The sequence below is a fragment of the Nicotiana tabacum genome, chromosome 3 (assembly GCF_000715075.1).
Source record: "Nicotiana tabacum cultivar K326 chromosome 3, ASM71507v2, whole genome shotgun sequence".
Lineage (NCBI taxonomy): Eukaryota > Viridiplantae > Streptophyta > Magnoliopsida > Solanales > Solanaceae > Nicotiana > Nicotiana tabacum.
This window is the reverse complement of record NC_134082.1, coordinates 104,741,293-104,763,544: the sequence shown is the minus strand read 5'-3', so window position 1 is coordinate 104,763,544 and position 22,252 is coordinate 104,741,293. Positions and strand designations below refer to the sequence as shown.

General features: G+C 36.4%; 2 protein-coding genes across 6 annotated transcripts; both read left to right on the top strand.

Annotated features, from left to right (window-relative positions):
• Positions 1 to 5,898: 5,898 nt before the first annotated feature.
• On the top strand, positions 5,899 to 14,094 carry LOC107819858 (ATP-dependent RNA helicase FAL1). 5 transcript variants are annotated; one of them, XR_012707705.1, is made up of 8 exons: positions 5,899 to 6,177; positions 6,251 to 6,388; positions 6,595 to 6,828; positions 10,328 to 10,367; positions 10,663 to 10,760; positions 10,974 to 11,036; positions 12,773 to 12,859; positions 13,606 to 14,094. XR_012707705.1 is itself a non-coding variant. In XM_016646014.2 (7 exons), exons 1-6 carry the CDS (start codon positions 6,076 to 6,078, stop codon positions 10,989 to 10,991), a joined length of 630 nt encoding a protein of 209 aa, XP_016501500.1. In that variant the 5' UTR covers positions 5,899 to 6,075; the 3' UTR covers positions 10,992 to 11,036; positions 13,606 to 14,094. The 5 variants fall into 5 exon arrangements, 4 of the variants coding, with proteins under 4 accessions (XP_016501500.1, XP_016501501.1, XP_016501499.1 ...); XM_016646014.2 differs by lacking the exon at positions 12,773 to 12,859; XM_016646015.2 differs by lacking the exon at positions 13,606 to 14,094 and having other exon boundaries at positions 12,773 to 13,593.
• Positions 14,095 to 16,569: 2,475 nt separating this feature from the next.
• Positions 16,570 to 18,737, top strand: LOC107819857 (protein DETOXIFICATION 48-like). The gene is made up of 2 exons (XM_016646010.2): positions 16,570 to 17,140; positions 17,231 to 18,737. Exons 1-2 carry the CDS (start codon positions 17,030 to 17,032, stop codon positions 18,614 to 18,616), a joined length of 1,497 nt encoding a protein of 498 aa, XP_016501496.1. The 5' UTR covers positions 16,570 to 17,029; the 3' UTR covers positions 18,617 to 18,737.
• The last annotated feature ends 3,515 nt before the right edge of the window (positions 18,738 to 22,252 follow it).

The following is a 22,252-nucleotide window of genomic DNA, read 5'->3' as shown; positions in this document are numbered from 1 at the left end:
AGGCGCATCTGGTCCCTCTCCCGGGTGCTGATCATTTCCAGCTCAGGCGGATCCGAGGAGTCTTTAGGTAGCTGTCGGTGTTTGCAGCCCGGAGCTCTTCCCTATCTTTATTTCTTCATGTTCTTAGTTTCTGTATTAAACTCTGTAGTTTTCTCTGAGTATTCCGGATTGTTTAGTTGCTCATGACTAGTGACACCCCGATATCGGGCTGTGTTGGTTGTATTCCGCATATTATACTATCATCTTCTTAAACCTTGGATTATTTTATCATGCTTTAGATTGTTTCTTACTGTTTAACTGCTAAATACTGAAATGAGAAGTGTCGGCTGGCCTTGTCTTCACAAGAGGCACCATCACGACCGGGTCTGGGTTTAGGGTCGTGATAGTTATTGATTGCAGGTGGTTGTTGCACCAGGCAAGACAGAAGGGACAAGTAATTCTCAAGCATAGCTTCGGGCAGGAAAATAAAGTGGCACTCATTTTGGCTAGAGAAACACTAATGCAATCCAACATAAATAAGCTATGTCTGTTTGCAGCACCTCCACAACCGACATTGGACAAATATCGAAGGGACCTGAAGGGTTTTTCTTGTGTAAAATATGTTTCCCCTTATGTATGCATTCAGTTGGCTGCTCTACGTAATTATGATGCCATAGAAGGCAATAGTTCATATGTAGGTGCCAACAACGGCAGTTTGGTTTGTAATATGTCTAGACTTGATGACTAGTTATTAATATATTACCCTTATTGCTAAAAAAAACACAAACTTCTTTTTTCCATCAAAGGCTGTGGTAGAGAGATGAAGCACTTTAAGGGGTCGTTTGGTTGGAATACGATTTATACCGGTATAAGTTATGCCGGTATAAATTATATTGGGATAAGTTATGTTGGGATTTTTATTTATTCATTGTTTGGTATGTTGTATTAAGAATGAAAATTGCATAATTTATAAGAAGAAAGTATAAGTTATACCGGTGCTAATTTCCCACCTTCTATAAAGTAAAAGTTATTCCAGTATTAAAATTAACATCATGATAATTTATACCTGGTTAGCTAACCAAACAGAGTATTAAGGTGGTATTAAATTTTTATACCACTCTTATACCTTCTTATACCTCATACCAAACGACCCGTAATTGAGTTGGAGCTCGAGGTATCAAGTTATATCAGGTGGAACCTGTCGCACCTCCTTTTTACCGCGCCCGCGGGGCGCGTGGGGAGTTTTCTCCAATTGAAGAACAGTCGAAACAGGATTTGTTTATTTGTTTCAGAGTCGCTACCTGGGAATTTTAAGGCGTCCCAAGTCACCAATTTTAATCCCTGAATCGAGGAGAATATGACTCTGTTTATTATTCTGCGAACCAGAAATCCTGAGTAAGGAATTCTGTTAATCCGGAAGAAGGTGTTAGGCATTTCCGAATTCCGTGGTTCTAGCACGGTCGCTTAACTGTTTTTATTATTGGCTTAATTATCTTGATTTTTATTAAATACTTTTTGTTACGTGATTTTTCTACCGCTTTTACTTATTGTGATTAAGGACCCTTCTTTGAATCGAATTACGCGTACGTATATTCGTGTTATAAATTTAAAAATGCGGAATTGTGTCACGCGTACGTGTACACAATAACTTTTGATAATATATTTATTAAGCAATCATTTTTTCGAAATTGTGTTGAATCAAGAATATTTGTTTTTCTTAAATATTGAACCGCACATCGCGGGTTTTTATGAAATTAATTTAACGCCTTTAAAAAAATCCTTTTATTAAATATTCGCTCGAAATTGCGCGTACGCATAATCCGAATTTTGCTTTTAAAAATATAATCAGGGTACGCGAACGTATCCCTAATTGCGCAAAATATTTGTAATGATATTAGGGATTTTTCCACAAATTGTTTGTTGTATCTACACATTTTATATGAAAATACTGAGAAATTCATATTCAAGGGATGTCTTTAAATTCTTTTTAAAGAAATTCACAATTTTTTAAATATTGCCCGTTGACTATAATTTCCGAGTATTAATTATGTTCATCCCAAGACTATTCAAATTCACAGTGAAAGGATAAAAATTTGATTTTTAGCAAATACAACATATATATGTATGCCAAAGAATGAATTGTATATGAAACTAACAAATTCTATTTCTAATTACCATTGATATAAAGTGTTGCAATTGGTGCTTATACATCTCGTTTCATTCTCATATACTCGCTTTTAATCTAATAGGCCTAATTATTTGGTCAATTTGTTTTATGAAGGTAGATAGGCATCGAGTTTATAGGAAATGAGTTATTATACAAGTTAATTCAATAAAATTACCTTACATGCAACCTAACTGTATGTCGTAAACATTCATAACGTTTTAACATCGTAACAAGCTATATCATATCACCTTTCACCAACGTTTATACACACATCTATTATCTTTATAAAAATATATCATCAATACCATCTTAACCTTATTTAACAACAAGAGTTAGTAATGTAGTTTTCTTGATATTTCTACATTACTCTTTACTTAGCTAACAACACCATAAAATTTAAATAATGGCCCACTTTATGCCATGTTTCCTACCTTGACAATCTTAATCACAATTATACTTTAATGAAAATTTAGAAAATTAACCTTGTTACAACACTTATACAGTCTTCAATAAAGGATATTTAACTTACAGTCATCCTATCAACATATACTACTTATTTGATCCAGGAACAAAATTGAATTTTTAATTAAAGAGCTTAAATGAATAAAGATATTATTACAATTCAAGCTTCATTTATCTGTCATACTAAATCTCTTTCCAACATAGAATTTAAAAGGATATGTACCTGGAAATGGAGGTAGAAGAAGTAAGTTTCAGCAATTGCAGCAGTAACAAAAACAGCAAAATACCAGTATTCCCACAGATTTGAGCAATAACAAGACCCGAAGAAAACAGATGCACAGTACAGTTATTTTTTAAAAGACACTTCAGATGTTAACTGAATCAGTGGAACCAAGTAAAGTTGAACAGATTCAACAAAAGAACAATATTTCAGATTTCAATTTCTTTTCGGTTTCAAATTCCCATTTTTCTGATTTTCTATTGCTGCTGTTGTATCTGTGTGTGTGTGTGACTGTAACCCTCCTTCAAATTTATTATGACTGTAACCCTTCCAGTCCCCTTAAACTCTATCTCTCTGTCTGAAAACTGTATCTTTTTCAGATTTTTTTCTCTTCCTCTCTAAAACTCTTAAAGTCTGTCTAAATTCTATCTCCAAACTTTTTTTTTCAATCAGTCCCAATTCCCACCCTCTTATACAGGTCTGTTCCTCCCTTTTAAGTGCTGCCCGGACCCCTTTCTTCTTTTAAAAAACAGAAAGTTCCATTACAAACTACTTTTTAATACTTTATATGATCTTAACCTGATTTTAAGCAGCCCTATTACCCTTTGTTTCCCATTATCACTTTAAATAATAGCCACTAACTTTTCACTTTCAGCCCATTATGCTATTATGTTATCCTCATTGTTCTATCCCAGAAATGTCCCTGACCTACTGTTTTCTACTGGTATTACTGTCTTAGATTTTAACAAGTTATCTGAATTAAAACTTGTCTAGCAGCTATCAACCAATTCCTAATGATTAACCTCCTAATACAATTGTATTTACCCAACCTTTGTGAACTTGAATTCAGAACTAACATCATAACAACATTATACTGAATTCAGCCTAATAATTCAACTGAACTCAGCTTTTGAACTAAGATCAAACAAACAGGAGCATTGTCAATATATTGACAATGTCCTGAACTTAATGTTCAGAAAACAACACACATATAACGTCCATTTGATGGATTTATTAAACAAGAATCAACTGATTAACAATAACTAATTAACTGATTATAGCAAAATAATCCATTCAAAACAGGTTATTTCAGTCGACATTTTCAGAAGCAGGATTTATGATATAACTAATCGACGAACTTAGTCGAGTCGATTACACACATTGTAAACAAACAAAATAAACAGAAACAATTCATTTATTTGACTAATCATACGGGCATGAGACAAAAATGACAGAATTAATAAAAACAAATTATGAAAAATCAACGAGTTATTAAAACAAACAAAAATACATACAGAATATAAAAAATAGAAATAGAAAAGTACCTCTGAATTTTAATCAGACTCGAACTCAACTCGGCTTCGGATTTTGTTTGAAATCAAATAGACCTTAGTCGAAGTATTTTCCACTGAAAATACTTCGACAAAGGTCGATTAAACCTCAATCTTTACTCAATCTGAACAGAATCCAAAAGTTTGGTATTTTTAGGGTTCTTGAAAGTTCGATTTGGGATTTAACCATTTCTGGTCAGATTCGAGGAGAACCAAATATGATACAAGGGTGAGGGTAGCCTAGGGGTCATTTGGTGTCAGCTTAAAATGGATCTGAGTTTGTTCTTGTTTGGTCCGAATCTTCAAAAGAAGATTCGAGAAGCTCGGAACTGATTTGAGCCAAACAAACAATAGATCCATACTCAGGGTGGCTAGGGAAAGCTATGGTGTCGATTTGGGGCTGTTAGGTTTAGATTTAAACTCGGCTCGAATCTTCAAATGAAGATTCGAGAACCTTCAAGCAAATTCGAGCCAAGTGGCTAGCATAACTGGATAGAGGATGTTCAGGGGGTTCTAGGTTGTTAAGGTGGTGACCGGCGGCGTTGATGCCGCCGGGTTTCAGGCGGTGGGATCCTAGGGCGGCTAGGGTTAGGAGTGGGGGTTTGGGGGACGATGATGAACAGTGTAGGAGGGGGGGTGTTTAGTTTGGGGCCGGGGTAGGGGCCTGGGACTTATATAGGGGTGGGGTGGATTGATATTGTCCGTTGGATTAGATAGAATGAAGGGCCAGGATCAATTCATTAAACCAAACGATGTCGTTTGGTTTAATGCCAGGGTCGGCTGAGTCGGGTCACTGGAACGGGTTACGGGTAAAGGGGGTGAGATCTTGACCGTTGGTTGGATTTGATCCAACGGCCCTTGATGGGAGGTGACCAAACGTCGTCGTTTGGTTTTGGCTTTGAATTGGACCGGACAGGGTCATCTGGATTGGGCTGTGGTGAGGGAATTAATTCATTTGGGCCTGGATTTTAATCTAGGTCCGATTTTGCATATATATACATTTTTTTTTCTTTTTTTCTAATTTAAATTTCTAATTTTAATTGTAAAACAATTTTAAATTCACAAAATATATTAATTATTTTATAACAATTATTTAACACATAGACAAAACATCAATCACACAGTGGAATATTTAAAATAGAACTATTGCATATTTTTGTGATTTTATTTAAATTATCTTTTAAATGTATCATTAAATCCTATATGCATGCAATATGTATTTTATTTTATTTTTTCATTTTATTATGACAATGTAAACACTTACGGACATAACACAAGTATTTAACACCACGCAAATTCAAAAATTACACAGTAAAAGAAATTTATTTTATTTTTTGATTTATTTTGGAGTAGTTTTTCGTAAGGCAAAAATCACGTGCTCACAGCAGGGATATATGATTTTGTTATCCTTTTCAATTCTATAAATACGTCTGGCTTTCTATTTTTAAAATATGTAGTACAAGTTATTTTAAAATAATTGTACTCCCTTCATTCCAATTTATGTGAACCTGTTTGACTGGGTACGAAATTTAAGAAAAAATAAAGACTTTTGGAATTTGTGGTCCTAAACAAGTCAAAAAGTAGTCCACAATATTTGTGTGGTTGTAAAAATTTCTCATTAAGGATAGAATTGAAAATTTAAGCTAAATCGTTTCCAAATTTATAAAGGATTCTTTTTTGAACGGACGAAAAAGTAAATAAGGTAGATAAAGTATTTCATAATATTCGAATTTCGAGGGTGTCAAGGAGAATATTCGTAAATTTTTGGAAGATGGAAAATGCGAACAAGCTCAACTGTGGAGTGGGAGGTTACTGGTAAGGTGTATTCGGGAAATTGAAGGGTGAATCCGCGGAGGAAACAGTGAGCTTTTTCTTCAATTATATTCAGGCAAAGCAAAATAAGCAAACGGTCATTGATGGATCCCAATGAAGCTCCATTATCAACTTCTCCGTCAAACTTCAATTTCAGCCAGCAACGTCATTTTTACCTAGCCGTCGACAGATTTCAGTTCAAAATGGTAATTATCTTACTCTCCAATTTCGTGAACAATTAACTTTTCAATCTTTTTGAGATGAAATGAAATAAAACAGGAGACTTTGGTGGATCTGTTGGGCATGGCTGGCCGGCTTCGGTGTTTACCTATTGTAGTTAGTTGCAGCACTCGTGACGAGCTCGACGCTGTCTGTTCCGCCCTTTCCACTCTCTCACATATTACAATTGCCGCTCTGGTTATATCTCTCAGCACACCTTTTTCCTCTTCGTTTCAAAGTTTTCAATTTACTTTTAAAATTAAATTGTTAAAGAAAGATTGAATGGTTAAACATGTTATTTGAATGAAATTAGTCGTAACAGTGGGAAATTGATATAGAGGATCCCAACTTGTTTGGGATTGAGGGTTATTTGATTGATTGAATATAAATTGTGAAAATTGCAGTACAGTGATCTTGCTGAAGTGGAACGTGCAAGGGTTTTATCTAGGTTTAGACAGGCTACAATGAGGTGGAACAAGCAGGCTACAACTGAACATGGAGATGCAGGGGAAACAGAGAAAGAAGAGGAGAAATCTAATTTGATAGTTGTCACGGATGCTTGCCTTCCCCTTGTTAACTCTGGCGAATCACCTGTCAATGCTCGTGTATTGATTAACTATGAGCTACCAACAAAGAAGGTACTCTTCTTGCAGGCTTTATATTACCTTAATCATTCTTTCCAACATTTTAATAGCTCTTACTCGTGGGACTTGAAGATTTGTTAATTAGAGGCGTGACTTTTAATTGTTGATCACAGCACTCGAGTGGGCTCGTTGTGAAACGAAAGCACTGTTCTCGGTTTGGAATTTAGAATAAGAGAGCTAACCTTTAAGAAGTAGGAACGAGTGAACCATAAATTTCTAAAGTTGACCTTTGGCCTACGTCCACTCAGTTCCACCTGCCTATTTCTCTCAGCTATTGAAGTTCCATTATTTCCTTCCGTTCGGATTCTTTCATAAGGCGTTGTCCCATAACATGCAGCCTAATTTTCTCTGTTGGAAAGTGAAACTGAAAACGATGCCAGAATATGACCATAAAGAAAATATGTTAAATTCCTGTTAACGAGGTAGACATAAAATCACATGGAGAGAAGTTCTCTTAAAAGACTTATTATCTATAATCCATGCGGACTTAACCAAGAGCATAACAACAGAAGCAAATGATCCCACATAGGCAATACCAATCATCTGACACTCCTATTTAACCCGGTTATTTTTTGCTTTTCAAAAATTAGTTTGAATTAAGACATTGTTGTTTCTACACTTACATTTGGTCACGTGTTTTGCAGACTGTTTTCAGTTTTGTTGGAGGTTTATGTGCAGTGTAGAAAACTAGGTGACATTTGTAGAATCTTTAGTTTCAGATGATCTCTAGTTTGCCTTAAAGTACATTATTTAATATTGGAATAAACCGAATGGATCTGAATGGATGTAGAGAATTCTTATAGTTGATCCCAACTAGTTTAGGATTTAGCTGTAATTGATAGATTGGTTGTGTAAATGCACCCAAGGATGATTCAATAGGATTCGCATTTCATAGGTTGATGCTTAAATGTGTGTAATAGTGAGGTGCTATATAACTTCTTATTTTTTCATTCAAGTTCTGGATTTTATTTTAAGACGGATAGACATACAATTCATGAATTGCAGGATCCAATTAGAAGCCGAAAAAACATATTAAGAAGGTACACCGAGCAAATGTAACTATGTACTTATCCAAATTGTTTTTGCCTACTCATGTTTGCTTTCTTGTTAATATGACTTGGTGATTAGAAGTCAAATGGACTAAGATAAGATGGATTCAAAATGGTCTAACGATTTAAACATTGAAAAGAAACTGAAATTGTAGAACTCCCCCCCCCCCCTTTTTTGGGGGGGAGGGAGGGAGGAGAGGAGGTTGTATAGTGACTGCAATATAGGGAGGGTTGCTCCTGTTGCTATTTTCTGCCTTACATGAGCAGCAATTTGAATTGCTTTTTAATTATATTTTGCATAGATGAAAAATATCATGTCATTGCACCTCTCTGATGATCTAAGTAGAAGTGAATCGCTGCGTGGTTTTGGATAATTGACATTCGCAAAACAGCTCTCCAACTACGTGAGGAGAAGTGAGTCACCACGTGGTTGGAATACTTGACGTTTGCATAACCAACTTAATCTTATCAAGCAGTGCAATAAGAATGACTTCCCCCTTCGACCTGTGAAACAAATGAACTTTGGGCCTAACTTAACCCCAAAAGATAGCTCATGAGGTGAGGATTTCCCAAGTGCATATAAGGAGAACACCCATCCCCTTTACCACCGATGTGGAACTCTTCACACCCCCCATACGCAGGACTGGATAACTGATTGGATATCTGGAGTGTAGACAATATAAGATGAGGCCCAACATCGGGTAATAATGAATTGGGATGGGCGTAGCTCTGATACTATGTGAAAGAAATAGACATTGGACTTAACTCAACCCAAAAAACTAGCGCATGAGGTGAGGATTGCCTAAGTCTATATAAGGAGACCATCCATCCCCTTCACCATTGATGTGGGACTCTTCACACCCCCCTCCCCCCAAAACCCCCCAACGCCCAAGACTGGATATTTGGAGCGTGAACAATAGAATACAGGGGCCTAATATCAAGTTGAGGATGAATCCTGCTCTGATACCATGTGAAAGAAATGGACCTTGGACCTAACTCAACCCCAAAAGCTAGCTCATGAGCTTAGTATTGCCCAAGTCCATGTAAGGAGACCACCCATCCCCTTCACCACCGACGTGGGACTCTTCACACCACCAAACATGTTTACATCAAGAGACGACCTACCACCATGTTCCAGGATAATTTGATGTGTGTATATAGATCAGGATCAGAGGACTTTTAAGGATTTGCCTGCTGATTAGGCAGAGAAGTACACAATGAGGAACGGCAACAACCAAAGGTGAATGAGAGCAATTAGTCAGAGATTAAGGCTTAAAACCTTAAACATGAAAGATAACCCATTAATTGCTCCAGAGATCCAGACATGCAAGTACGGTTTGCTTGATTGGAAAACCCTAACATCAATCTAAGAGAAATTATCATGATCTTGCTTGTCAGACCCTGAATCTGCTCTAAAACCATGTCGGCTGAAGTCATCACCAATTTGAAAGATTTGCAACACAAGATAGAGAGAAAATTCCAGTGTATTCTGTATTCGTGAATGAAGAATATGAACATATGGAGAGTTCTCAAAGCTGGGAATGCATTAAATATGTATCTTCACTTACTTTAGCTGAAAAGAATATATCCAGAAGCTATGCACAAACAACCAATAAGCTGCACAATATGTGTAAGCTGTTGATAAATAATAAATTGGGCCTAGTCAACTTAATGAAAAACTTGACTGCTAAGCTGGGGCTAGCAGCCCAAATGCTGCTACCATTTACTGCATTGATGATCCAGTCAAGAGATATTCGATTTCTGCACATATATAGTGTGTATATGTGACTCCACTCACCTAGCTGATAATTAATATAGTTGTGAAACAATAAACTCGATATACTCTTAAATGTGCATTAATTTTTTTAGGTATTTGGGTTTGCAATTCCCAACTTGTTTAAGATTGAGGCATAGTACTAGTTGTTGTTATTGGGGGTTGCAGTTATCTTTTTTTCTCCATTATGTAAACATGTATCATGGGCGCACCCAAGGGTGTGACCTAGCGGTCAATGAAGTTGGTTAGAACCTTGAGGTTTTGGTTCACTTCCCTACGAGACAAAAAACTACGAGGTGATTTCTTCTATCTGTCCAAGCCTTGGTGGATAGAATTACTTGGTACATGTTGCTGGTGGGAGGTAGCAAATATCTCGTGGAGTTAGTCGAGGTGCGCACAAGCTGGCCCGAACACCACATTTATTAAAAAAGAATGTATCATTGGCTGATGAGAGTCTTCTTGTCCTTTATTCTTTAGTCTTATTATTCCTCATTTCTGTTCTTCGGGAGCACATCTGATCCTTGAAATTGTTGGAGGGAGTTGCCCTATAAAAAGCATGTATAGTGAAAGAAATAGTTTACTTCATTTGACAATTGCATTTAATTGTTTGAATTTGTGTCCTGTACTTTAGAACGTGCAGATGTACTTACTTTGTTGTGCTCTTATGTAGGAAACATATACGAGGCGCATGGCTACTTGTTTGGCAGCAGGTTCTCATTCCATACTATAGAAGTGAATTTGACAAGAGAATAGATGAGACTTGAGAGAAGAAATAAGAGGGTGGAAGTAAAGAAAAACAAGACGAAACATAACTAATACTCACAACATATCCTTTATAACTCTTCTTCCACCTTGGATTCAGTATGAAGGATGTGATCTAACAATCCCTTCCTTCAAACTCCTTTATTTCCCCCCCTCATCAAGTGTTTCTACATAATTCATAACTGTGCCATGTTAGCTTTGTTTTTCTTGATCATATCACATAAGTTTCTGGATTATGTGCAGATGGAATTGTGATCAACATGGTTGTTGGAGGTGAAGTTGTTACTCTCAAAAGTATTGAAGAAAATAGTGGCCTTCTCATAGCAGAAATGCCCATCAATGTAAGTTTTTAATTTTGTTCCTCTTGTTTATTATCGCATGGAAACATCAGTTTAATGCCAGGAATGAGATTATGGGTTATTTGGACCCGTGTGTTGTTGTATTGCCATTTGCCAGAGCATATGTGCACGATTATCTCTTATTTCCATTCTTTTGAAGTTCTAGATTGTCTCAGTAACGTTTGCATGTCAACTTTTGACCATGCTTCTGAGCAGATTTTTGAGATGCTGTGAAGGGATGAGGCCATGCAAATGTCATCTAAACACATGAGATTCCAAGTAATTACGTATTATGATTAAAAAGTTCTCCACTTTTACAGTACTATCTTTGAGTGTTATTTGGCTGCATGATATTTACCATGTAGGTAGCATTTCATTGTTCGACTAGATTTTATAAATATAATTTTCCTCTTACCTCTTTCATTTCTTTAGCTCTTCTTTTTTAGTAATAAAAAAGAAAGATAGGTTCACTTGCTTAAAAGGAGGGAAGAGTTCTGTTGATGAATTTGGATCATATTGCAGTGCTTTGTCAAGTTTATGGGCGCAAATGAGGGTTGATGACCTGGCCGTTCTTGGGGGGTAGGTTTGGGTGAATGTGATATTCATCTTCAAGATGATTTCAGTTCTGGCATAACATAGCTCCTTGCCTATGTCAATAGGGACGGGGCTATACAGATTTATTAGCAATCTGATGGTACTCTACACGAGATGTGAATTAGGGAAGATTCAAATGGTCACTACCTTTAAATTGGAGCAATTGGGGTCTTCCACACGTAAAATCTTTGTTGGACCTTGTCAATTTACTTCAGTTCATTTATGCATGATGTCCAATGTTGATTATATAAATGGTAATGAGGAGATTGCATTCTTGATTTCAACCCTCCAAGGGGTTATGCCCTAGAAGGGTCCTGTTATCTTGAATCTTAGGGATTGGTGATGCTTTGGTGCCAATCAATGTTTCTAGATGATCTGTGGAGTTCTTGTTCTTGGCTTTAGTCATTTCCATAGCTTCACTTTTCAATTTTTACTTGAATAGTCCACTATCTTTCACAAATGCGGCCATTGAACTTGGTTAGCTGTAGCAACTGGCACATTATCACAGTTTTCCATCACGAGTTATATTGCATGAGAAAGGGGAGGACAACCTATATACTTTGCTGCCAACTGATATGGCCTTACTTTGAAATTACAAGATTTTGACTTGGAGGACTTTTAGTGTTACTGTTGTTGAACTTTAATGAATTAATCATCTAATAGGCATGAGAAAGGGGAGGACAACCTATATACTTTGCTGCCAACTGATATGGCCTTACTTTGAAATTACAAGATTTTGACTTGGAGGACTTTTAGTGTTACTGTTGTTGAACTTTAATGAATTAATCATCTAATAGGCATGAGAAAGGGGAGTAAGTGTAGTAATATTGTAATTCCAATTTTTCTGAGAGAAAAGAAGTTGATAGAAGGAAAAGAGAATCATAGTATAAAGACAAGAGAGAACAACTTCTTTAATCTGTTACTAGTATGTATTATTATCTTAGTCAGTTTGCTCAAAGTCTTCATCTCTATTTCATCATATATCTTTTATCCCCATTCAAAGAGTGATTTGGTTGGGACCGGGAGATTGGTCTGAAGCCAAATAAATTAATTGGGATCTTTCTAAGAAGATTTTGGAATAGACCTGCTCAGGCCCAGATCAATGAATGAGTTGCATGATGTGGAGCAGATTTTTAAGGTCTTGCTTTTAGTCCCCACACTGTTAAATAGGTTATATTTGTGTCTGCTTTACAGATAATGACATCCATTAAAATCTTGACTCCAAGAGGTTAGATGTGTACCATTTGAAGCTTCTTGTTGTAAATTTCTGGATTTTAACCAACACTTTAAACTATACTAAGTTACTAACTATATTTAGCTGTGCTTTCTGCTCGGCCCCTCAAAGGCCTTTATCTCTATTTGCATTATATATCTTTTCTCTCCACGATGAGATTGTAGTGACTATGGATATGTATAAATAGATTTACATATGTAAAGTTGGATGAAAATTACTAAGAAGAAAGAAGCAAAAAAATGCTACTGGAGAACAAGACTATTTTTGTGGGAAGGTAAGATGTATTTTCTCCAGGTCGTTTTCTTTTCCCTAGTCTATGTCTAATTTCACATACAGTTAGATTCCCTCAATTGTACTTGAGTAAAGTTTTATGCCCAATTAGCTATGATATTCTTGATAAAAATTGCAAAATAAGTGATTGCTACATGCTTGGTGTTTTTGGAAAACAGTTGAACTATCTACCCTTAACTCAATCTTAATCCCCTAAACCAAGTATGGGATAGAGAATAACGAAAGCTTGCTAGGTGTCTTCATTTGATTGTTCCAAGAATTATACCTCGGTTAGTCTTGAGGGAAAACTAAACATATCCTAAATGGCTTTCACTGAAGGAATTTGGATCTTGTCTAACTATGCAGTCTTCTTCCCAATGATGAGTTCCAGTTGTGCTTTTACTCTACAATTTACTCTGTCTACTATTTATAAGAAAGAAGGAAAGGTCCGTTCATTAATCAGTGGTATAAAAGAATCATTTCCCTCCAATCCCAGTACTTCACAATGTCCATTACCATCCTTCCAAAAAGTAACTTGTATAGCCGATATTTTACCTCCCAATAGTACTTGGGATAATTGTACTATTTTTTACTTTATTGCACCAAAGTCACTAAACTATTTTCTTATAAAGAAAAAGTCATTTAACTTACCTAAGTATCAGATAAAGTCACTAAACAATTGTTTGTAATAAAAAACTCCCAGTTTTATATTATGTCTATTTTCTCCTAATGATTTTATGTGATATGCAGGCAAAGTTGAATGATATTCTTGGCCTTGGGAATTTCCACTGTAACATTTGTTATGAGGTGCACCAACTAATACATTTGCTTATTACTTCCACTGACGCTCAATATACAAGTCTTCCATAAACTTCTATGTGAATGCCTTGTGCAAAAAACTCTAGGGAATATATAATTTATCGTGACCATTCTTTTAGAGAGACAAAAGAAGGTACATTACGAACTTGTGAACCTCCTCTCTCTGACCCCGTGGAGGTTTATATTTACCGATAACTCATATCCTATCGTTCAGACTTCAGTATATATTATCACATAACGAAGGGGTTGCTAGTAAGTGTTTGGTCTATGGCTCCAGCATGCAGTGGCGAAGCCAGGAAATTCAAACACCCTTTGCTAGTGATGTTCAAATTCTATTTTTTAATTTGAACACCCTTTGGCAGTGGACTACGCAAGAGTGTTCAAAGTCTATTTTTAATCAATAACAAGTAATATTTTACCTTATACGTAGTATAATTTTTCGGTGAAGGGTGTTCAGTTGGCCATCCTTGGGCCAACATAGCTTCACCCCTGCCAGCATGTATTAATAGTTATGTGGATAGTATATTGTCAATCAATAACGAAGATGGGGAGTTGATTCGGCAAATCCATGCAGTTGGTCCATCACTTATAACCTTTCTTTTCTTAGCACAAACTTAAAAGTAAGATAAGAATCTTCAGTTTCATGCAATAATCAGGAGTGTTAGGTCCCCACATTTGAAGGGGACATGCAAAGCAATGAAACGGAGCAATTGGTTGATGAAATTTTCCATGGAAACAGAAGGGTCACGTGAAATCTTATTGCCAGTGCATGACTTGTTCGGGGCAATTAGTCTTGAGTGTTTGTTGTCCGTCTCTTTCTTGATCAACTGTGGAAGATATTGATAGAGATAGATCCTGTCTTATGGAAGGGAAGAAAGGGAACACAATGAGGATGTATAACCATATGGTCCCTAAATTTTATGAGAAAAAGGGGAAATATCATCGGCACCTTTGCCATGGATGTCTGCTCTTCATACAACAATTTTACTGGACTAAGGTGGCCTACCTAAGTATGCTGCTGATGACTTAGAGAGTACTCTCATCATCTTGGCTTCCGTCAATAATGGGTTATTTTAAACTAAAAACACGAGAAATATATATATCTACTTTATTACCTGTACAAGTCCCCTAGAATCCTACTTAATCCATTTTTGCAATTTAGGTTCATGAGCAGCAGGGGATGCTGCAAGTTAGATAGATTGATTACACTTGGTAATAAGAGAATGCCATGTTAATTTGATGCTATGGACTTATGGTACTAGAACCAGATAAATCTACTCAAGTTTCTGCGGGGAACACAAAAAGGGTTAATCGAAGTAGTCAAATTAAAGCATATTTCAGTATTAGTTTTTGAAACAAACTGTCATTCGCCAATGCTTAAAAGCTAGCTGATGGTGTTGCCTCTAATTCCGATTGTTCTTACCGCTAGTAGCAAGGAATACGGGTTTCGAAAATCTGGCAGGCAGACAAAAAAATTTCATTAACCAAAATTTACATTTGTACGAAAATCTGTTAAACTCCAGTCCAAAATTGCACGTGGAACATATATTTTGACCTCCTTTTGCCTTTTGGATCTTCATCTTCCATGGCTTTACTTATCAACTCCTAGACAAAGGAGAAGTGATGTGTGCTTACACGTGCAATGCTTTGTGAGAGTTTTCATATACGTGGTGATTACCATGCTACGTTGATGACACTTTCTTCCTCAATCCTCACCCACAGACGATGCAAATCCCCCAGATTCTCTGGAGTTAAAATGGGAGGGCCTAATAATTAGAATTGGGTTCGAGTTTTATGGTAACGCTGGAATGACATTTATTACTATTCACATTTATTTATTTAGTGTTATAACTTACCTTTTCACTTTTATTTTCGAAGAGAAAAAAAACAATTTAACTTATACACACTTTAGTGTATACAAGTTATCACTTGTAAGAGGTAGTTATTCTTCTTAGTTTCCCAATGTAAATGATGTATTTTAACTAGTTGTTGCATGTGACATTGTTACTTTTTTTTTCCTTTCTAAGTTGCTAATTCACAGTTGCCATATATAGCAGTTGACTTTGAAATAAATAATTTGACAGTCAGGAGATTACGCAGGAATTTTTTTTAGGAGTACCGAAATTTATAGAAGAACGAGAATAATAACTTTAATTATCATACTTCTAGACAAAAAATAACTTTAGTATGTTAGTTTTATTGAGTGTTAAGTTAGAAAAGGTCATGAGTTGAATTCTGCTTCATCAGAATTTTTAACTGCAAAGGCTCTCTCAAATATTTGCAAAAGCAAAAAAAAAAAAAAAGAGCTTGTTGACGTTTGAACCTCTTACCTCTTAAGCAAAATCAAGGAGATAGCTAACACACCAAGAGACAATTTATGTTAAATGGTGTTATTTTGTCGAAAATTTTTCGGTGAAGCGGTGTCGCGTGACCTCGGTTCCTCAGGCGTGCATCCACCCCTGCTGATAGTGTTATTTTATTATTATTATTTTTTGTGTAAAGATGGTGTTCTAGTTGCATATCTTGACTATTCTATCAAGTACTTGTTGCCTCTTACCCCCACTAATCGGAGTACACCGATTACCCCGAACCGTACAAGATAGTTACCACCTATCATACGGCTTTATAACTTAACTTCTTTTTTTTTCTGCTTGTTCTGCTCTGTCGATCGATGGTAGAATAAGAGATCTGTAACCCCCGAATTTTTTTAAATAATGGTTCATGCTTCCTACCGATATTAAGCAAATGATATTATGAATTTTTTTTTTAATAAAATTAAACTGAAAATTAAAAATGTGAAGCAACAGAAGGCAGAGAATCTAAATGACGAAGAGATGTGATGACAGCTTACTGAAATTTGGCATTTGCATGGAATCCAACAAAAGATTTGGCTTCAAGTCCAGAAATGACAAAGGTCCTCCCCATGTACACCTTCCACCTTATCTTTCCTGTGTCTCACTCACTCCATTTTAAACCACCGAACTCACCACTCACCCACGGGTACATATCAACGCTATGCGCACATTTGCTCGTTAAAATAGAAGGTGAAAGGAGTGTTCATTGCAAAGGCGAATGAACTTGGATTCTCTTCTGTGTACTATGTAGTTTTATCACACACGACAACTTCCATTTGCTCTGTTCCGCTTGTACATTCAATGTGTCCTCTGTAGTTACTGTTTCTTTCCGTCTCATTGAGTCACAAAGCAATTAATACGAAAAACAAGTAGGCGGCATAATTCATAAAGCAAGAAGATACAATATTTGCATTTATAAACTCGTAGGAGAACTTCACCAGTGGAGTCGCCAATTCTGTCGCACCCCTTTTTCACCAATCCTCACTCGGATTCTCATCCTGATGGCTCTAGCAACTTCAACGCCTCTGCTGATGGATCCGAGTATTCCGAGATTGAAAGCAACTCATGCAGGTGATGAACAAGGACAGAAGCATCGACCAACCATTTCAGAGGTTAGCTTTTTAAATCCCTTTTCTTTTTAGAAAGAATGTTTAGAAATCTAGATGGCCATTGAATGTTGACACTGGAATATCTGACTCTAGGTTGTGGAGGAGATCAAACTGCTGTATTCCATAGCCTTACCCATCATCGCTGCTGGATTGCTGATATATGGAAAATCAATGATATCAATGCTGTTCATGGGTAGATTAGGTAAAGAAGCACTGGCTGGCGGGTCTTTGTCTATTGGCATAGCTAATATCACAGGCTACTCTGTTCTTTCTGGTCTTGCTATGGGTATGGAAGCCATATCTTCTCAAGCTTGTGGTGCTAAGCAATGGCCTCTTATGGGTCAAGCTCTCCAACGTACAATCTTGATTCTGTTATTTTCATCCATTCCCATCTCTCTCTTGTGGCTTAAGATGGAACCTTTACTTCTTTTCTGTGGCCAAGATCCAACCATTTCATCCATTGCTTCTACTTATCTATCATTCTGTCTCCCTGATCTTTTCTTTCAGTCCCTTATCAATCCTCTCAAAATCTATTTGCGAACTCAAAATGTTACTTTCCCTCTTACGTTTAGCGCTGCTTTTTCCCTTGCCCTGCATGCACCTATCAACTATTTCCTCATCTACCACCTAGGCCTTGGCATTAAAGGCGTTGCAATGGCTGTAGCCATAGCCGATTTCAATCTACTTATTGTTCTTTTTCTTTATGTTAGTCTTTCTGATGTTCATAGAAAATCTTGGCAAGGTTGGTCCGCTGAATGCTTTGATGGGTGGAGGCCAATTTTGAGTCTTGCAATCCCAAGTTGCATTTCTGTATGCTTAGAGTGGTGGTGGTATGAACTGATGATATTATTATCAGGGGTGCTTTTTAATGCTGCTGAAGCTGTGTCCACAATGGGAATTCTCTTGCAGGCAACTTCACTTGCTTATATATTTCCCTCAGCATTAAGTTTAGCTGTTTCCACAAGGGTAGGAAATGAGTTAGGAGCCAATCGACCTAATAAAGCAAAGACTTCATGTCATGTAGCAGTTTTATGTGCCATATTTACTAGCTTCATAGCAATGCTATTTATGACTACGTTACGAAATGCTTGGGGCAAGGTTTTTACGGACGATGAGGCGATTTTGTCGCTAACGGCGGTGGCAATGCCGGTGGTGGGGTTGTGTGAATTGGGCAACTGCCCGCAGACCACCGGTTGTGGTGCTTTGAGGGGCAGTGCAAGGCCAGCTCTGGCTGTTCATATAAACTTGGGCTCTTTCTATGGGGTTGGGTTGCCTCTGGCAATTGTATTGGGCTTTGTTATGAAAATGGGCTTGTTGGGCCTTTGCATGGGCTTGTTGGCTGCTCAAGCTGTTTGTGCATTTCTCATGATTTTTGTATTGAGTAGAACGGACTGGTTGATGCAAGCTGAGAGAGCAAGAGAGTTGATTGGTATGGATAAAACTGAGGATGAAACTATATTAATTAAAACGGTATGCTAGAAAGTAATTGTATTTATCCTTTTTTCCTTGTATACTGATAATAATCGTAAGAATCGACAGGGGTATGTATCTACCTTTTTTTATATTTATTGAGCTTTTTTTGTTTCTTTGTTTTGTTTTACTTGCTTTCGGTTTTTGTAGTCATGTGTTATTCGGAAGAAAACGAAAAGATCCTCTTTTCCTATTTATAATTAATTAATTAAGGCGGAGGTATATGTTGCTCATGAATTCCTTTGGAACTTAACCATCTATGGTCATAACTAATAGTTTGATCATCAACGTAATGAGTTCGATCTTTAATATTACTGAGGAGTGAGGATAAGGAAAAAAGTAATACCCATAATTAAGAATTTTCCATACCCACCGCACCGTTCCTCTTTTGGGTTAGATTTCAAATTTAAGGGAATAACTTGGAAATCGGGTGGCTAATAGTATAAATGAAGAAAGAACTACGTGTTATCCATCTATTTATATCTATATCTATTTATATTCTATATCTATTTATCTTCTATAACTATATTAAAAGCACGAAGGCTCTTAGCGAAATATCGTTCGCCTTTTTAACCATTCAAAATTAATTTTCACACTATACAAAATAGTAATTTAAGTTAGTTTTCTAATATTTAGGAATAGACAATTAATTATTTCCCTAACTTCTAGGACTTCCTCCCTATACTTTTAGGTTTATAAGAGTCTTTTTTTCCCTATAATAAATGAAACCTACTCAACTCTAATAATTGCACGAACTATAAAACATATCCATGAGTTCCGAATTAACGCCGCAATTGTTCATAAGTTGCATATTCACGTTTTGGCACAACAGGTTATTAGTAAGTATCTCATCAAAGAATAATTGATAGCAGATTTTTTCCAAAGGTTGATTAATTTAGAATTTTAGATACTAATTTTTCTTTAATCATGGTTAATATTTTTTAAGCATTACTTTCTTCTTTTATTTTGGTGTTTAATCTTCATAAGTTTCATAGTCATACAAAGGCATACCAATCCAAGTTAGACAAGAACATGTTGACCATAATGCTCTCAATATGAAGGATCACGTTCTACTGGTAATTTTATTTTCTTTATTACATGAATTCGCTCTCGAAAATTAACTCCATGTTTCTGTTTTAATCAAGAACAAACTATGAGATTTAGCATGCCTTCTTGCTTTTGTTGTATTATTTATCCTTCTTCATATCCTGATATTATTGCATTGTTTAATAATAGATTTTTCTCAATCACTATCACACGAGAATATAAACAGTCTTTTTATAAATATTTTAATTTGTTTAATTGATGACACAAATTTTCTTTCAGAAATAATTTTGCCTATCTCAGTGGAGAATAATTAAGCCAACGTCGATAATGTTATCCATTGTTCTTTTGAAAGATAATTTTATAAAAGTTTATAATCTTCTTCATTTTGAGTCTTAAGAGTTATACACCTTCAAGTGTGTAACGGATCTATTGGAAATAACCAAATAATACTCATCAATGTTTGCTTAAAGGTAATTTACCAACAATTGTAGTAGACAAACTGATGTTGATGTTGTTGTTCTTCTTCTTTTTAATTTTTGTTTTCATTAAAATAAAATTCACAAACTTCATCCTCATAATTACTGTAATAACAAAGATATTTAGAAAAAGAAAATAAATAGGAAGGAGGGAGAGAGTTTTAACATTCAATTTGAGTTCATGTACGAGAGACAAAAATCAGGACGTAGTGGTTTTCACCGTTGATGTAGCTTTGCAAGAATCTAACTTTTCATGCGTGACCTTAGAAACTTAAATACTTTAATTTGCAGCCATAATATTTTACTTTTACGTTGTGACTTGGACATATAATCTATCTGTCGCGACCTGAATTTCTCGCCCTCAAGAGTCGTGATGGCACCTACTGGTAAAAACTAGGCAAGCCAAATTATTCTAATTACTTAACCTTTTCCAGTTTTAAACCGTTATTAGTGATGAGTAGATATCATACAAATAGCGGAAATAATTAGGCGGAAGACAAAATCTGATAATTTATCTTAATACAAACTGTGGAAGTCTAAATATAACTCCACCCAAAATTTGGTGTCACAAGTTTACAGACGGTCTAAGAATCCTACATACAAAGTCTGAAAGATAAAAGATACACCGTTTCTGAAATAAGTAAAGGAAACAAGATAAAGGAAAGATAGGAGGTGATGCTAAGGCCTGCGGACGCCTGTAGGACTACCTCGGGTCGCCTGTTAGACTGAAGGCAGCAATCTCACTGCTGTCCAAACGCTCCAGTACCAGTATCTGCACAGTGCAGAATGTAGTATCAGTACAACCGACCCCATATGCTGGTAAGTGCCTTGCCTAGCCTAACCTCGACGAAGTAGTAACGAGGCTAGGACCAGACTACCAAATAAACATGTGCAGTTAAATCATGTACAACGGAAAAATAAAAGCAGATAATTACAGTTAAAGCTGGGAGGGGGAAAACATGCTTCGAGGAATAACAAATAACAACAGAATATCAAGAGGAATATAAAGGAACCAAAATCCAATTACTAACAAGGATAAGGAAAACAAATGCAGAATTCACTTTCATTTCACATCTCGTTGCAGGCGTGCAACCCGATCCCATTTCATATATCTCGTTGCAAGCGTGCAACCCGATCCCATTTCATATATCTCGTTGCAGGCGTGCAACCCGATCCCATTTCATATATCTCGTTGCAGGCCTGCAACCCACTCCCATTTCATATATCTCATTGCAGGCGTGCAACCCGCTCCCATTTCATATATCACGTTGCAGGCGTGCAACCCGCTCCCATTTCATATATTTCCGTGGCGGCGTGCCACCTGATCCCAGTTACAAATCAATAACAATCACTAAAGAATCCCATCAAGGGAACAAGAGCAATATAACAACATCCCGACAAGGGAATAATAATATTTCAACAACATCCTGGCAAGGGAACAATAATATCAAAACAAACATCCCGACAAGGAAACAATAATGATAATAACATGTGAAGCGCAATAAACCACAACGGAGTCATAACAATTATAATACAAGATTTACGGGCATGCTTGACACCGACATATAGATACTCATTACCATGCATATACGTCGTACTCCACAATTAACACGTATCAAATAAGACACGACTCCTAATCCCTCAAGCTAAGGTTAGACCAAACACATACCTCGATGCCACGAACACAATTCAAGTCTCAATTATCGCTTTACCTCTTGATTCCACCACCAATTCGCTCGTATCTATCCATAAGTTACTTAATTACGTCAATAAATGCTAAATGAATCAATTCTAATGCATGAAAGTAAGTTTTCCAAAGTTTTACCCAAAAAGTCAAAAATTGCTCCCGGACCCACATGGTCAAAACCCGAGGTTCGAACCAAAACCCGATTACCCATTCCCCCACGAACCCAAATATATAATTTGTTTTGAAATCGGACCTCAAGTCGAGGTCCAAATCCTCAATTTTTGAAAAACCTAGGTTCTACCCAAAACACCCAATTTCCCTCATGAAAATCATTGATTTTGAGTTGAAATCATGTGAAAAGATGTTTAGGATTGAAGAAAACTAGTTAGAAACGACTTAAAATTGATTTGGAGAAGAAGTTTTCTTTGGAAAATC

Excerpts from the sequence above, each read along its gene's own strand:
- LOC107819858 (XM_016646014.2), top strand. The coding sequence starts at position 6,076 with ATGGATCCCAATGAAGCTCCATTATCAACTTCTCCGTCAAACTTCAAT. Across the intron at positions 6,178-6,250 it reads ACAGATTTCAGTTCAAAATG|GAGACTTTGGTGGATCTGTT; the intron begins GTAATTATCTTA and ends GAAATAAAACAG. Across the intron at positions 6,389-6,594 it reads ATATTACAATTGCCGCTCTG|TACAGTGATCTTGCTGAAGT; the intron begins GTTATATCTCTC and ends TGAAAATTGCAG.
- LOC107819857 (XM_016646010.2), top strand. The coding sequence starts at position 17,030 with ATGGCTCTAGCAACTTCAACGCCTCTGCTGATGGATCCGAGTATTCCG. Across the intron at positions 17,141-17,230 it reads ATCGACCAACCATTTCAGAG|GTTGTGGAGGAGATCAAACT; the intron begins GTTAGCTTTTTA and ends ATCTGACTCTAG.